Source organism: Camelus bactrianus, chromosome 31 (genome assembly GCF_048773025.1).
Source record: "Camelus bactrianus isolate YW-2024 breed Bactrian camel chromosome 31, ASM4877302v1, whole genome shotgun sequence".
NCBI lineage: Eukaryota > Metazoa > Chordata > Mammalia > Artiodactyla > Camelidae > Camelus > Camelus bactrianus.
This window is the reverse complement of record NC_133569.1, coordinates 9807039-9823420: the sequence shown is the minus strand read 5'-3', so window position 1 is coordinate 9823420 and position 16382 is coordinate 9807039. Positions and strand designations below refer to the sequence as shown.

Sequence of the window (16382 nt, the reverse complement as noted above, 5' to 3'; positions counted from 1 at the left end):
GATATTGTTGAGATTTCAAATCACATGGGATACTATGCCCATTTTAACAGTTGCAAGAAAAATAATTAAATATATGCATGGTTTTATTTTGTCTTTGAACTGTTTCAGTGCCATTTTTGCTTTGTTTTGTTTCAGCCTTGTGGAGAGCCATCTTTCTGCCAGATAGCTTAGATTAGAAATGGCCACGGTGGTGGTGCTTCCCTAGTGGGCAGGGATGTTAGAGTTTCTTAAGTTACTAAAGAACAAATGGCTTATGTAACATTTTATTGTGGTTTAACATTTTGCTTCACTTAAGAGATTCTTAAAAGCTTTACAAATCAAAACAAAGATAAATTTCAAAAATAACAACTTGGTTTAGAAGTTAATGTTTTCAGTAGCTTTCACCATATGGCAAGAGATATCTTAACATTATTAATGTAATTTTTATTCCCTAAGATACTGAATGGAGTTTTTGGTTGGTGTAATTAAAAACAAACAAATAAACCTTCAATAAGTGGAAAATTTCAAACAGATACAAAAGTCGAGATTATAGTATTATGAGCCTCCATGTGCCTATTACCTGACTTCAGCAGTTGTCAGCTCCTGGCCAAACTGTTCATCCATGGTTCCCTGATTCCATTATTTTGAAGCTAATCCCTGATTGCCATCATGTGTTAGTTGATCCAGAAGTATCTTAGTGTGTCTCTCCCAGAGAGAAGTGCTTTTTGTACAACACAGAAAACTGTAATATAATATCACGTGGTTAGGTATAGTTTTAATTTTCAGTATTTATTGGTGACAATTATTTTATTCCAGACAATTTCTTGTGTGTCCTAGCTGTCAGTGCCAATGGGAAAGACGTTATTGTCAACTTACCTCAGTCTCACTGAACTGGGCTCTTATCAGACATGGATTTGGTACCCAGTGTCCATCCTGGCATCACGTGAGTGTTTATTTTTACATTGCTAGATTTGTTTGGGAGGAATGGCTTTCTCTGGAATCAAGCTTAACAAATGACCTCATCTTTTTCTTATCAACCAATGGCTATTTAAAAAATAGATGTGGTGGCTGTCAGATGTTTCCTATAAATGGATCTCAATTCAAATACTGTGATGACTTTGATTTTTGTGAAATGTGTTTCAAAACCAGGAAACACAACACCAGGCATATATTTGGCAGAACAAATGAACCAGGTGTGGTAGAATGAGTACGTTCTCTTTCCACAAAGCTTATTAGTGAGATAATTATTAGTGAGATAATTTTGATCTTTAAAGCTCATACTTAAATGGTGAGCGCTGTACTCTGTGCACAGTGAAACGGGAAACATGGTCCTACCCACCTGGTGAATTACTATGTTTTTTACAAGCAATGAGGGGGTCTCTGGAACCAGAATAATGGGGTTTGTTTGCTTCTATTTCCATAAAGAAAAGTAAAAGGATCTCAAGAAACTAGTAAATGTTTTGTTGGATGGGATGTGAAATTGGAGAGAAGGAGAGGGAGTCTTTTTATTTGTGTGTCTTTTATTATTTATTTTATCACTATGGCAGAATATATACAACATAAAATTTGCCAGTTCAGTCACTTTTAAGTGTATAATTAAGGGAATTTGCACATTAACTCCACTATTTCTAAACTCTTTTCACCACTCCAAATTAGTAAGGGATCCATTAAGGAATAACTCCCCATTCTTCCCTCTACGAACCCCTGGCAACCTCTAATCTGCTTTCTGTCTCTGAATTTGACAACCCTAGGTACCTCTTATAAGTGAAACCACTCAAAATTTGATTTTCTGTGTATCTGACTTATTTCACTTTACATTGTGTTTCCAGGGTTCATCCATGTCATAGCATGTGTCAGAACTTCATTTTTTGTTGTGGCTGAGTAATATTTCATTGTATGTATATACCACATTCTGTTTATCCAGTCATCTATTATGGACATTTGGGTTGTTTGTACCTTTCAGCTCTTGTGAATAACATTGCTGTCAACATTGGTGTATGAATCTGTTTCAGTCTCTGTCTTCAAAACTAAGAGTGTAATTGCAGGGTCGTTAGGTAGTTCTTTAACTTTGGGGAGGACTGCTAACATTTTTTTTATAGTGGCTGCACCATTTAACATTTCTTTCAGCAATTTATGAGGGTTCCAGTTTCTCCACAGTCTCACCAACATTTGTTTCTTTTCTTTTCTCTCTTTCTTCCCTCTCTCCTTCCTCACCCTCTCTCTCTCCCTCCCCCTCCCTCTCTCTCCCACTCCCTCCCTCCTCCTCCCTCCTCTTCCTACCCCCTCCCTCCCCTCTTCCTCTCTTCCTCTATCTCCCTCTCCTCTCTTTCTTTCCTTTCTTCCTTCCCTCCCTACCTTTTTTCTTTCTTTCCTCCCTCTCTCAATGACATTAAGCCTCTTTTCACATGCTTTCTGCCGTTTGTATAACTTTTTTGAGGACATTGTCAATTCAAGTCCTTTGCCCATTTAAAAACTTTTGATAATGAGTTGTAGGGGGCCTTTATGTATTATAGACAGTAAACTTTTATCAGATATGTGATTTGCAAATATTTTATCCTATTCTGTGTGTTGTATTTTCGATCTCTTGGTAGGATTCTGTGATGCATAAAAGTTATAAATTTTAATGAAGTTTCATTTATGTGTTGTTTCTGCATTTGGTGTCATACTTACTTCTGGTAATAAGCTATTACTAAATCCAGAGTCATGAAGATAAGACCCTATGTCTCTTTCTAAGAGGTTTATAATTTTATCTTTTCAGTTTCGGCCCTTGAACCACTTTGAGTTAATTTCTGTACATGGTATAATGTAAGGTATAATGTTTAGTTTTATTCCTTTACATGTGTACCCAGTTTTCCCAACATTATTGAAGAGGTTGTCCTTTCACCATTGAATGATCTTGGCATCTTTTCTGAAAATCGACTTACCGTAAATGGAAGAGCCTTTCCTGAGGGCTTTCCTTTCCATGCCATTGGTGGGCTGTCTGTCTCTACACCAGCTCCTCACCACACACTGTGATTATGACAGCTTTTGCAGGGGACCATGGGACTCCTCCAAAGTTATTCTTTTTCAAGATTATTTGACTATTTGTTGTCTGTTGGAAGCAAATATGAATTTTGGGATGAATTTTTCTACTTCTGTAGAAACAGTATTCTGAAAGGAATTGCACTGAATCTGCATATCACTAAAATTGTCAAGGGGTGGCTTTCCATGTACTTAGGTCCTTAATTTCTTTCAGCAGGGTTTTGTGATTTTCAGTGTATAAGTCTTGTGCCTTCTTGGTTAAATTTATTCCTAAGTGTCTATTTGTCATGCTTTATTAAATTATTTTAAAACTTTTCTTTTTGGAATGTTTGTTGCTGGTGTGTAGGAATATACACTGCATGTATACGCTGTGTATTTTCAGCACATGTTGTGTGTGGAATTTGTAGCCAGCAACTTTGCTAAATTAATTACTTAGCTCGGACAGGTTTTTTGTTTTTTGTTTTTTTTTTTTTTTGGTAGAGTCTTTAGGGTTTTCTACATGTAGGATCACTTGTCTGTGAACTGAGATAGTTTTACTTCTTCCTTTCCACTTGGATGCCTTATATTTCCTTTTCCTGCCTTATTGCTTCAGCTAGGACTTCCAGCACTAGGGTGAACACAAGTGGCAATAGTGGTCACCGTTGTCTTGTTCCTAAACTTAGGGGGGACACTTTCAGCCTTTCAAGCATTGAGTGTAATGTTAGCTGTGGGTTTTCATAGATAGCCTTCATCATTTTGGGGAAATTCTTTTCCAGTCCTAATTTGTGATGTTCTTGTGTCTCAAGTAGGAGATCTGTGGGATCTACAGAGCTCTCTCCTTTTTAAGGCTGATGCCTTTATTGTGACACCTGTAATTTATATTTTTTGATCAGCCTGCCATGGGTTTATCAATTTTATTAGTCTTTTCAAGTAACCAGCTTTTGGCTCTGAATTTCTGTCTCTCATATCACTATCATTCCTTTCTTTTTCTAGGGGAATTTAGGTCTAGATTTCCACCCGCCCCACCTCCCTCCCTTGAATTATTAGTTCATTAATGTCTCACTTTTATCTTTTGTAATATATGAACTTAAATTTTTCAATTTATCTACAAGCAAAACTTAAGCTGTATCCTGCAATACTGATATGTGGTAATATCTCATTATCGTGCATTTGAAAGTATTTTAGAAATTCCAGTGGAATTATTTTCTTGCATTCACTGATCTTTTAAATTTTCAGAGTTGTCAGCATTTTCTACCTATCTTTTTACTGGTTTCTGCATTGCATTCAGATTATGTACCCTGATTGGCCTTTGATATATTTTTTTGAAACTTGTATATGATCTAAGACTCAGCATGTGATGGGGTTTTACATGTGTTTTATGCATGCCTAGAAGAATGCCTCCTGCAGTCCTGTGGGGAAGCTAGTGTTCGCTTATTCTACCTTTTTTAGCCTTTTACCCTCACTTCTTCTGTAATCTTGTGTTCTAGTTATGTTTCTGGGAGGTTGTAAATAGTTTACTTTTTTTTTTTTTAATTTGAGTGTGATGATCTTTGTCTTTTATTTGGATCTTTTAGATATTTGCATTTAAGGCAATTTCTGAAATATTTTTATTTAAATTGATCAACTTCTCAGTGATCTGTTTTCTGTTCTCCTTTCTGTATTCTATCTTTCTTTGGACTGGTAAGTTCTTCATTATTTAGCAGCTCCCTCACCATCACACACTTACTGGCTTAGAAGTCATACATACACATTTTTGGTATTAGTAGTTAGTCGAGATATTATAGTATCCATTTTTGACATAACAAAATCTAATATTATATATTTTTACCCTCTTCCTAAGCAATGTAAGAATTTTAAATCCTCTTCATTTACCCTCATTCTGATTATCATGTTTGTTTATTATGTTTAAAAACTTTACACAGACACATTTTTAACAATACAAATGATTGTGATTTTATGTAATCGGTATTTGTTTAAAGTTTTTTTTCACATCCTTAATATTGTAGTTTTTCTCTGTTCCTTTCTGTATCTTTCACATCTCACCTCTCATCATTTTTCTCCTGCCTAAAGAACAACCCTTAATAATTTCTTTAATGTGTCTCTGTGGTTAAGAATTTTGATTTTGCGTGTCTTCATTTCTGAAAAATATTTTTGCTGGGGCTTCTTTTCAGCACTTGAAAAGTCCTACTGTGCCATTATAATTCGGTTTATATCATTTTTGCTGCAGTCAGCTGGACGTGTGCTTATTGTTCCATTAGCTCTTCAGTCTCTGTGTTTCCCCTTAGTCTGCTTTTGAGCTATTCTTTTGTTTTTATCTTATACAAATTTTACACGTGCATAAATTTTTTTTATATTTATCTTTCTTGGGGTTATTAGAGCTTTTAATTAATTACTTTCCCAGCTTTTTCTGAGCTGTAATTGACACATGACATTGTGTAAGTTTAAAGTGATGTGATGCTTAAAAAGTGGTGTGATTATTTGTTACACATATAATTGCAAAATGATTATCACAATATTGTTAATATTCTTTATTTCTTGGTTGTAAAGGTTCTGTCCCACACCTGTTAGCACGGTTTGACCACCATTCAGTAGGATGGTCTGCAGTACCCTGCGGCCGTTCTGGAAAACAGTTGAAGCGTTGTCACAATAGTCAGCCAGTGATGCTGCCGGACAGCTGGTGGTGGATGGTGAAGAGCCTAAACGTGTCATCATCCATGAACCAGGCTTCTTGTCTCATTGATGGCAGCCGGCCCTGCTGGCAGTCCTCCAGCTCACAAGGAAAGGTGCGTGCCCTAGGCCCTTCTACACACACTCTGATTGGGGTGACTTTACCTTTTACAGCTTCAACATGAACATTGAAAGTAAACTAAGTTATACTCTGATGGTACCTGTCAGTTCTCATTTCATATTTTAGTTCGTAATTATTTTAAAGTTGCAGAGCAATATGCCATCCAGTTTTTATTGTCAGAAATTTTAAACAATACAGGTAAGGAATTTTATCTAATTGACCAAGAGATAGAGGGTGTAATAGGGTGTTTTGTTTTATATTGTTTTACTCCCTCATGTGAAATGTACAAGTTCAGATTCAGCTTCTGGTTAGAAGTTTTTCTAATATATCCTGACAAATGTGTGATGATCTTTGGAAGGCGGCCGGAAGTGTACATAATCCAGACATGCAGGGTAGACTTGGGGAAAGGGGCTTTTTCTTCACCATGACTCTCGTGTTTTCTATAACCCACTCTTTGATGGATGTAAATGGACTGCCCTAGATCAGAAGTCTATGAACACATCATTTCTGGGGCTTAGAGGGAAACTTCCTTCTAATGAGCAAGTAATGAAATAGAATTCTCTTGCTTCTGCCAGCTTAAATGCAGAGTCTAAGTCTCAAGCCAAATGATGTATTTAAAAAATCTTATTTAGATTTAAGCTACTATCTTATTAGCGAAAATATAGCTGAATTTTACTGAGAATGCTTTTTTTTTTTTTAAAGCTTTGGATTCATTTGGATACTTTCCCTGTTGTTCTTGTTCATAGATTAAAAATGACAGTAGATCCTGCTGACAGTAGCTACATGCCTTCTCTAGTGTTTGTGTCAGGTAATTTAATTCATTTACTCAAAAATTATCTTCTAGCCCATAATAAAAACTCCTTAGTCTGATTCCTTTATCCTCCCTTTTTTTCTAGGTGAAAATTCCCAAAACAACTTAATTGAATTAAAGACAGTCAACATTAACCCCACCAACACCACAGTGCCCCTCCTGAATGACTGCACAGAGGTAGGTAGCATTCCTGTCTAATGTCAGATGGTTTGCAAGTGACAGTGGAGATGACTTTCTTTTTTTTATTTTTTAATTGAGGTATAGTCAGTTTACAATGTTGTGTCAATTTCTGGTGCCCAGCACAATGCTTCAGTAATACATGAGTTACATATATTCATTTTCATATTCTTTTTCACCATAAGCTACTACAAGATAGATATAACTTTCTTTGATCATTTCTGTTCTAACAATGAGTCTGTTTCCCCCTGTAATTAAATAATTGTATTTATTTTAAACTTTGAGAGGTATACAGTTTGAATTTACTGCCTATCAGATCAGCTTGAAAAGGAAACAAAACAAATTTCTTCCTCACTATGTTTAGCAAGAAGCAGGGGTAAAAGTTCATGGCAAAAGTTGTTGCCTGGTCAGAAAATTTGATCATTTCTAGCAGTTAGATGATATAAAAAGTAATTGTTTTAGCTATCATAACAGTACTGTGGGCATACTTTTTAAAATGCCTATATTTCAGTGATATATACTGAAATTTTGAGACAACATGTTGCCTGGAATTTTCTTAGGACAATTCATATGTGAGCACTGTGGGTCATACATTGATAGCTGTTGAACTAGTTGATGGGGTTATGGGACCCTTTGTACTATTTTCCCTAATTTGTCCATAATCAGGTATTTTTATTATGTTTTGAAAGTATGAAGGCTCTGTGGCTACCTGACATCTAATCTCTTTCTTAATACATCTTCATTTAAGGAAATTTTGAGACAGAAATGTTTGTGGTCATTCAGTAAGGCTGTCACACCATTTCATGTTAGTAACAGAGTCACCACGAGTCCCATGCCTTGGAAGGACATCCCTGGTGAATCAATGACTTCTTTTGAAGGCAGACCCCACTCACGTGGCTGCGTCAGCCTTGCCTAGGATTTCTAGCACTTAAGAAAAGGGGCTCTAACTTTCTGCACACCCTGTGTCTCACACGTCCTGCTCTCCAGCTCAGGGATCTGGTGTTTGTTGCTCTGAAAAGCCTGCAGCTCACTCCTTTTGTGTCTAGTATCACAGGTATATTGAAATTGCGATAAAGCAGTGCAGGAGCTCAGGAATTGATTGTAAAATCCATGGCCTCACCCTGCTGGGATGGATCCGTGCAGAGGAGGAGGGTCTGGCTGCTGTTCCTTTCTTAGCTTCAGATAATGAAGAGGAAGAAGATGAAAAAGGCAGCAGTGGGAGGTGACAGCTGTTGCTGTTGGTGGTGCTCATGCCAGAGCTCTTCCTTTCAAAAGCCAGCGTCTAATTAGTGTGTATCTCATAATGATAACAGATTTGTGCCCACAGGACTATTCAGTAAATATTAGTTGAGTGTTCAAAAATTATAATTTAACTTAATTTAGGAAAACAGTTAATGTAGGAAAATACAGTATTTAGAAAAATACCATTTAAAAGGGAAAATAAGGATGTTTAATTTTCTATCTGAAATTTCACGTTAATATTTTGATACACATCCTTGTACTTTCCTTTTTTATTTGTCCCTGGTTGTGTTTTCCTATGGAGGTAATATGGTATGTATTTTACAGCCTTTTGTGCTAAGTGTTTTATTATTAGTTTTTAAATAAAAAGTTCTTTATTGTAATAAAGTACACATAAAATTTACCTTATAACCATTTTTACGAGTGTAGTTCAGCGGCGTTAAGTATGTTTGCATCACTGTGCAATTTTGGGCAACATCCATCTTCAGAATGTCCGTATCATCCATCTTCTGTTGTGTGATTTTACTGAGTGCTGGATTTCATCTTACGATTATGTTCTCGTCTGCTTATTCAGGTCCTTAGTTTGTATGAGGCCTGTGGTGACAGCTGTTCCTGTATTTAATCACACACCATGTGTCTAGTGAGGGCTGACTGTAGGCTGAGCTCTGTTCTCTGTCCTGCAAATGCCATCATGACCATGCAGGATAAAACTAGATAAGCCCACACACATCAGAGTGGCCTCTTGGCTGTGGGAAGTTCATGGGGGAGACACACCTGGTGCTCTGAGGGGCCGCAGAGGCATGCTGAGCTGTCAGGAGAAGGAAGGCTCTACTCCTCAGGGCAGAGTGGGCAGCAAAGGGTGTTGACAGGGGAGCGGCACATACCACGGGTGAAGACAGGGATCTGCCAGGCCTGCACATATTGGCTTCTTATTCCCAGACCCTGCAGTTGGGCCCTTGCAGATGTGCACCAGAGGCAGGTCCCAGTGCCAGCAGAGCTCTGCTGGTCGCTGCCCTGAGCACTGAATGCTTTATAGGGTGTGACATCAGGAACCTGTCTCTTTGACACAAAGGCACTTAACCCTGCGCTGCTGTGAAGCACATACTCTTATCTGTGAATGGGTGGCCACTGTGGCCATTCCAGCTCATTCCAGAGATCTTGGGTTTGGATCCTGTCTTGTTTTATTTTGGAAGCTTTGCAAAGAAGTTGAAGGGAAACTAATATTTATAACACTGCCTTATCTAGAATATACATTATATCATACATTATCATTCAAACCAATAGTGTCTACATGCATTAATTTAATTAATGAGACCTTCAGTTCACTTCAATAAATCATAGGGATTTTTAAGAGAAAGGATTACAGATTCACATTTTCTTATTCAGTAGCAACTAAGATCAACTGGGCAAATAAAATTAATACATATGTGTATGGAAAATAACCAGAAAAATTTGAGTTTACTCATAGAAGGAATTTTTATGCAGTTGAGTAGATTCACAGAAGAAATTCTGGATATTTGAGTGTAATTTTCCTTTCCCTGCCAGGTATCAGTAATCAGCTAATAACCACTGAGTGGCCCGGGCAGCCTCCCACAGGGCAGGCCCCCAGCCCGGGGGGGTGCCCACATGGATCCCCACAGGCCCGCCTTCCCACAGCTCATGCTTACGTGGTACCAGTCTTCACACGTCTGGACACTGGTGGTGTCCCCTGCATAGTTTTGATGAACACTATTAAAAAATATTTCAAGTTGGCCTCCTGTGCCTGATACCAATGAGAGGGTTTTCCTATATTTTTATCCCCAAGCCATGAGATTTTGGTCCCTTGAATATTCATTAGGATACAACATGTCAAAGAAGAAAATCTTACCTCACCTCTGGAGCCTTCAGTTGTCTGTCCTAGCTGTACAAAAACAGAATAAAAGCAGACAAAAAGCCAAAACCTAAAACACACAGGAAGCAGCAGTTTCTTACCACCTCAGCCAAGAACACCTAACACTGTGCCAGGTACTGGATCGTCTCATCCGGTTCAAGAACTGGAGTGTTTTGTTGACCAGACGTACAGCCCATCGAGGGCAGGTCAGGAGATAGGACGACTGGGGTGGTAGGAACCTTGGGGTGCGGGCAGATCTTGGTGGTGCTCATGCCAGAGCATGAGCGGGTGGGGTGGTGGTGGGGACTCCCGCCCAGCTGGCCGGCAGAGTGGGCAGAGGGTGTAAAAGAAGTCAGTTACATTTGGCCTTGGAGCCTGTGTCTGTCAGAGCACCTCAGAGCTCATTATGTTATTTTATTTTTTTCAAATTAAAAAATATTGTTGGTTACTTTTTCATATTCTTTGATTTTTTTGAAATCTTTAAAATTTATTTATTTTTGTTTTTTGTTGGGGAGGTAATTAGGTTTGTGTATTTTTAATGGAGGTACTGGGGGTTGAACCCAGGACCTCTGCATGCTAGGCACATACGCTACCTCTGAATAATACCCTTCCCCCAATTTTATTATTTCTTTTGAGGAAAAATATGACCAGATGACTGGATTTAGGGACATGGCCACAAAGCCAGCTCCAGTGGTGACTCTTGGGGCCACTTAACCAGTATTCTTTCCGGCTACATCTGTAGTAGCTGTGTGTTTGAGGTGATGGGCGGGAATTGCTCTGAGTCAGTAAAAGCTGTCATGTTCAACTTGGTGTACAGGAGGAAAGAACTATGGTCTTACAAGAAGAGCACCACCAAATGAAAAAGCTAAAATTAAATTGTAGTTTTGAAAGGTTGCAAGCTGGTATCTAGAAATTTTGACCCTCTGGAACAATAACTCCTGTGTATATCTCAGGATATTAAATTTTGATTTTTTTCCTGGATGAAAACAAAACTTTAAGAGTTTCTGATAGTAACCAGCAAACTGTGCTTGCTTGAGGTTGCTTTCCTTTTTATTAAAAAAAATTTTTTTTCCATTCTAAGTGACCTCTATCTCCAAGGTACCCACCCAGCGCCCCCGCCCTCGCCTCACCCTGCTGCTCTGGCCCACATGGGCCCAGCCACTGCCAGGCCTCCTGAGGTTTCTGTGATGATTTTACTTTCTACATGTGGTTCTTAAAAATTGACTTTTCTAAAGTACTTCTTGGCATGAACCACAGATATTCTCAAGTTTAGTTTCTGAGAAGCCTCTGTCCTCAGAAAATAGGGCACTTCAGATACGGTTGCATTATTGCTGTTTTGTAAACTAAAGCGTATACTTTTGAAAAGATCTGAGAAGCAAAGGGGTGAAAATTGTAGAGGATAATTGTATATATCTTGCCTTCAATACAGTAAACATTTTTGCTTCCCATGAATAAAATAATGTAGTCATAGTACAGGATGAGCGAGATGTGATTTGAAGAACAGATAAAACAAATGATGCATCGGAACTGAAGTTGAATTCAGTGTGGCTGCTAACTGAGGAGCCAGAGAACAGATTCCTCCCAGAGTTCGTGCCTGGAAACAGCTTCTTCTCAGATGAGCGTCTCTGCTGCTTCGTGTTCTGGGCGGCCTGGCCCGTTGTCAGATCCCTTAGTTACCTGAGTCATTGAGAAGCTGAAAATGAAAGTTAGAGCTCATTCATTTTAAGTCTCATGTTCTAGTGCAACAAAAATTATCTTATGCAATTCAGCAGCCGTGAATTACATTTGATTTTGAGGCTCCTGCACCGCATTTGGAGGGGCGTGGGGGCCAGAAACCCTGGGAGCCTCAGTTGGGATGGTGCTGGCTGTCGAGGAGGTCCTGAGGGCACGTGGCCCTTGTGGGGGTTTGCATGTGAAGGTGGGTTGGTGCATCGGAGCTGCGATGAACTTCCTTTCTCCCATGGTGGTGGTGACTGATAGTTTCTGACGCATGGGAATCATAAAGTTTTCTTAGATGGGGGATTTAATAATTTTACACTAAATCACACCCATCTCCAATGGGAAATTTAAGCATATAACTTCTTAGAAAAGACAGAATCAACAGGAATGAGCGGGGCATGACCTAAAATAAAATGTAGTTCACCAAATGTTTGTTTATATCCTTACATGATGTGTATTTTATTTTTCACCTTTTATTATGAGATGTTCAGGTGTACCCAGGTAGGAAGAATAGGGACCAGAGTCCTCTGGTTCCTCTACCAGCTTCAGCAGTTACCAGTAGATGGTGTCACTTCTGTCTTTATTTTCTACACCCCCTGACTCCTATTTATTTTAAAGTAAATCTTATTGTATCCTTTCATGCTTAAAATACTTTACTTTGTATCTCTAAGAGAAAAGAACTTTTTTGGTTAATATAAGCATGTAAATTAGCAGTAATTCTTTGTACCATTTGATAAGATTACTTATAATTTTCAAAGTGTATAAAATTATTTTTTTCTCTTTTGCTTTTTAAAAAATCCCATTTTAAAGTTCCTTCATTCTCTGAGAAATTATCTGCTTTGAATGTAGTACAGGTGGCTGGTGGTTCGAAAAGTTTATTTGCAGATATGACTCCTTTAATGTTAAACAGTTTTTGAATTATGCTTAGCACTGAATACATAGTTCTGCTGTGAAACGTGAATGCTCTGCTCACGCTTATCCCTGGCAGTGACCGTGGAAGGGAAGGTGTATGCCTGTGGGGAAGCCACCAGCGGCCGGCTGGGGCTGGGCCTCTCCAGCAGGACTGTGTCCAACCCTCAGCAGATCACAGCTCTCAGCAGTTACGTGGTCAAGAAGGTGGCCATTCACTCAGGTACGGGGCCAGGGTTGGCACTTGTGTGCAGACAAGCCTGTTGCTCATGCTCTGTAATTAACTCGAGACCTTAAATAATTTTCCCTAAAGTGGCACTGGATTCTTCAAGTTTTACTTAATTATTAGGAATAAAAATGGAATAATGTACAGCTCCAGGTGGTGTAGAGTTGAATTTTTGTTGCTTCACAAGGCTTTTGGGGACCAGTGGTTGTTGGAATCCCAGGCATGTGAGGGATACCCCTCCGAGGAGGGGGTTTCAGTCTTGGAGCTGTGGCGGGGTTTATAGCATCTTTGAAATCATCACCTTCAGTGCCTAAGTGTGGGTTATTTTTCTGGGGAAAGAGCCTGTAACTTTCACGAGATTCGCAGTGTCTGTGGATCCTGGTGATTAGAAAGAACCATTTACAAAAGTCATACCCCTTCAGTTCAGGAAACTTACTATTATTTCCAACCATGATATGAGGCCTCTGAGGAATGAACTGAATTAGATACAACAGACTCAGTTCATCTCTGTACTGAATAGGGTTAGATTTCACCCCTTATAACAGAAAAATCCAAACAGTAACAACTTGAGCAAGACAGCGTTTAACTTTTGTCCACTGTAAAAGCCTGGAGGTGGGGTCTGGAGCTAGTGCGGCAGCTCGAGTGCCCCTGGGGAGCGCTGGCCTGCTGTCCGCCCTCGCTGAAAGACGTCCCTGCAGCTGCAGGTGAGCACACAAGACAGATGTTTCCTCAGGCCCGTTCGGCCTGTCTGAGAGCTTTTCTGGAAGCCTTACTCACTTCTGTTGCGTCTCTGTCACTGTGCTCTCTGGGCAGGGGAGCCCGGGAAGCATGAGCTTTAGCAGAGCACATGGTCCTCGATCACATGGGCTCTAGCGGTGGTGGGATGAGTGTTGGAGGCCGGGAGCCTAGGAGCTGGCAGACACCGCTCACAGAGAAAACCGTCCTCAGTCCTGAGCGGGGTGGACAGCCTGGGAGGACGGTCCATGCTGGGGGAGGAGCTTGAGCGGGTTGTTTGGGGAGAGTGAGCATAGTGCCTTAATTGCAGTCGATGGTACTTTTGCTTAAATAATCCCACTGTGGAGGTGCGTTTCTCCAAAGCCTGATTGCCTCTGCATTTGACAGTTTGCCTGATCCCAAAGGTACTTATTTTTACTTTTTCATCTGAATTTTGATCTTTTCTGTATTTGACATAGCAGCAACCCCATTAATAAATAGCATTATTTTGCCACTTCTTGGCAAGTAAAATTCTTTCTGGGGTTTCCACTTTGTAGTTTAATAATCATTCACTTATTTTATGTACTTGTTGCCCTGAAATGCTGACCCTCTTTACTCATTTATTCAGCACAGATTCATTGAGTCCATACTGGCTGCCAGGCACAGTGGGTAGTTACGCCATTAACCTCTGGGCAGCCAGCTCGGGCAGCCCCTGTGTGTGTGAATGCTGCAGGTGGGCGGCATGCTACGGCTTTAACTGTCGATGGGAAAGTGTTTTCTTGGGGTGAAGGTGATGATGGCAAACTCAGAAACTTCAGCAGAATTTAAGAATATTTTCTTCATTATGTGTTAATAAGAAACTGTTACTGATAATAAGAGTGAAGGCCCTTTGAAAGTTGTTTTGTGGAAAATTGAATAGGAGTGGTTATTTATGAAGATAGAACTGAAAAATATATTTTTAAAAAATCTCCATGAATGTGACTTGGCCTCACATGTTCTGTTTTAAGTTTTGATAGTTCAGCTGATCTATAGCTGTTGTTTTGACTAAATGTGGGTCCATGTAGATGTCTGTTTTCTTCTTCTTTCCAAAAGGCTGAATTGATTATAGGGAATATTACTTGATCTTGCTCTAGGAACTGTGACAAGCCCCGGCTGACAGAGACCCTGAAAACCAAGTGGATCTGGGACATTGCCTGTGGGAGCTCACACAGCGCATCCCTGACATCCAGCGGCGAACTGTACACCTGGGCCTCGGAGAGCATGGCCGCTTGGGACACGGGGACAATACAACAAAGCTGAAGATGGTGATTATACACATTCCTGTTGCTTTCAGAAAGCTTCCCATCTGCTGATTTCCAGAGGAGATAAGCTCCGACTCTCAGACAGGTCATGACACCCTGTGCAGTATGGCTCTCAGTCTGTGGGGAGAAACCCCCCTGCTGTCTCTGTGCCTGTGCTTGAGTCTGTTTTTGTGTTTGTAACTGAGTAGGTGAACGTCCTTGGCCACAGAGTGATCCAGCTGGCGCGTGGAAGCAGAGATGCCCAGACCCTGGCTGTGGCCGATGGAGGTGGGTCCTGTCCTGACCCCGCTTTGTCCTGTTCTCCCTGTGCACCTGTCTCTCTGTCCAGATTTCCTCTTCTCACAAGGACATGAGTCATACTGGATTAGGGCCCACCCTAATGACCTTAACTCATTATGTCACAATGACCCTATTTTCAAATAAGGGCAGTTCCAAATAAAGTCACATTCTGTGGTGCTTGAGGTTAGACTTTAACATGAATTTTGAGTGGACTCAGTTGACCCTTTACCTGTCCCCTCCCCAGTGATGTTTCCTGAACATAACACTTTGATGCTTCTTACTCGTGTTCTTCCCATGTCTTGGAATGCCCCCTTTTCCTTTCCTTTGCTTGTATTGTCTTCATTAAAAACCACCTACTAATCAGAGTTAATGTCTATTTACCTTTTATTGTAAATATTTATGTGGCTGTTTCTTACACATTCTTGTAATATTTTTGAAGACATGGAGAAGACTCATTTTTGGAATCATTCCCTAGTTCTTTCTTCCCTCCCCAAAACCACCTGTAGTGCTTTATAACTAGTGGTTACTTGAATTGAATACATTAATGAGTGTGTCTGAGCAAACAAGTTGTAGGTATGAGACATTTTACAAATGATTTATAACTTAAGGAAGGATTGGAGTCTGGAGTCATGGAAGTGATGGTAGTAAGCCTGGTGTGCATTAGTTTATATTAAACAAATACTTACTGAGCCTACCAGATACAGAACCCTTTACTATGTATTAGGAAGAGATATACCTATGAAAATTACAGAATCTGCCTCTGTTCTCATGGGACTTACTGTCTATGAACAGTTAAGAGGTAAAAGAACAGAGAAGTTGGGCATGAAGGAATTTTTTAAGGAACCCTAGGCAGAACTTAGAGAATGATGTCATGCAAGGTGGAGGGTGAAGGAGCATTAGAGAAGCGTGGTGTTAAGCCTGGATGAGTGGGAGAGTGTTGCTGGTGGAGATGGCAGGTCAGGAAAGGCATCCTTTGAGGTGTGGAGGGGGTAAGTTAGTTTGCTTCTGGATAAATAAGTAGAACCTCGAAGTAGAAAATGCCAAAATGAATAGTGAATTGGATAGATGTTGGTCTCACTCTACCACAAAAGGAGAGAGCTTGAGCAGCCCCTTCAAGGGGGGCTGATGGTGGTCAACAACAGGGTTTTTCTGGGCGGGTGCTGTTCTGAAAATGTTTGAAGGAAGAGTGAAAGGGCTGGAGAACTGGGAGGTGATAATATGATGATCATTTCTCTCTTACTAATGAGGAAGCTAGGGCACAGAAAGTTAAGAAAGGTGCCCAGGGATGCAGCTGATAAGTGGCGGAGCTGGAATTCAAACCTGGACATTGTGGTTCAAGGGTCTGTGCTTTTAGCACTACTCTACACTGT

The 16382-nt window shown here is 40.0% G+C and overlaps 1 protein-coding gene across 1 annotated transcript in view; it reads left to right on the top strand.

Annotated features, from left to right (window-relative positions):
- The window catches only part of LOC141575689 (E3 ubiquitin-protein ligase HERC2-like), a 36527-nt gene extending 21285 nt beyond the window's left edge, over nt 1–15242 (top strand). The window contains 10 exon segments of the mRNA XM_074355550.1: nt 5527–5762; nt 6470–6575; nt 6664–6755; nt 7802–7970; nt 12394–12464; nt 12568–12715; nt 14166–14256; nt 14566–14678; nt 14681–14754; nt 14922–15242. Coding sequence (XP_074211651.1) covers nt 5527–5762; nt 6470–6575; nt 6664–6755; nt 7802–7970; nt 12394–12464; nt 12568–12715; nt 14166–14256; nt 14566–14678; nt 14681–14754; nt 14922–15086 — 1265 coding nt within the window. The 3' untranslated portion in view covers nt 15087–15242.
- The last annotated feature ends 1140 nt before the right edge of the window (nt 15243–16382 follow it).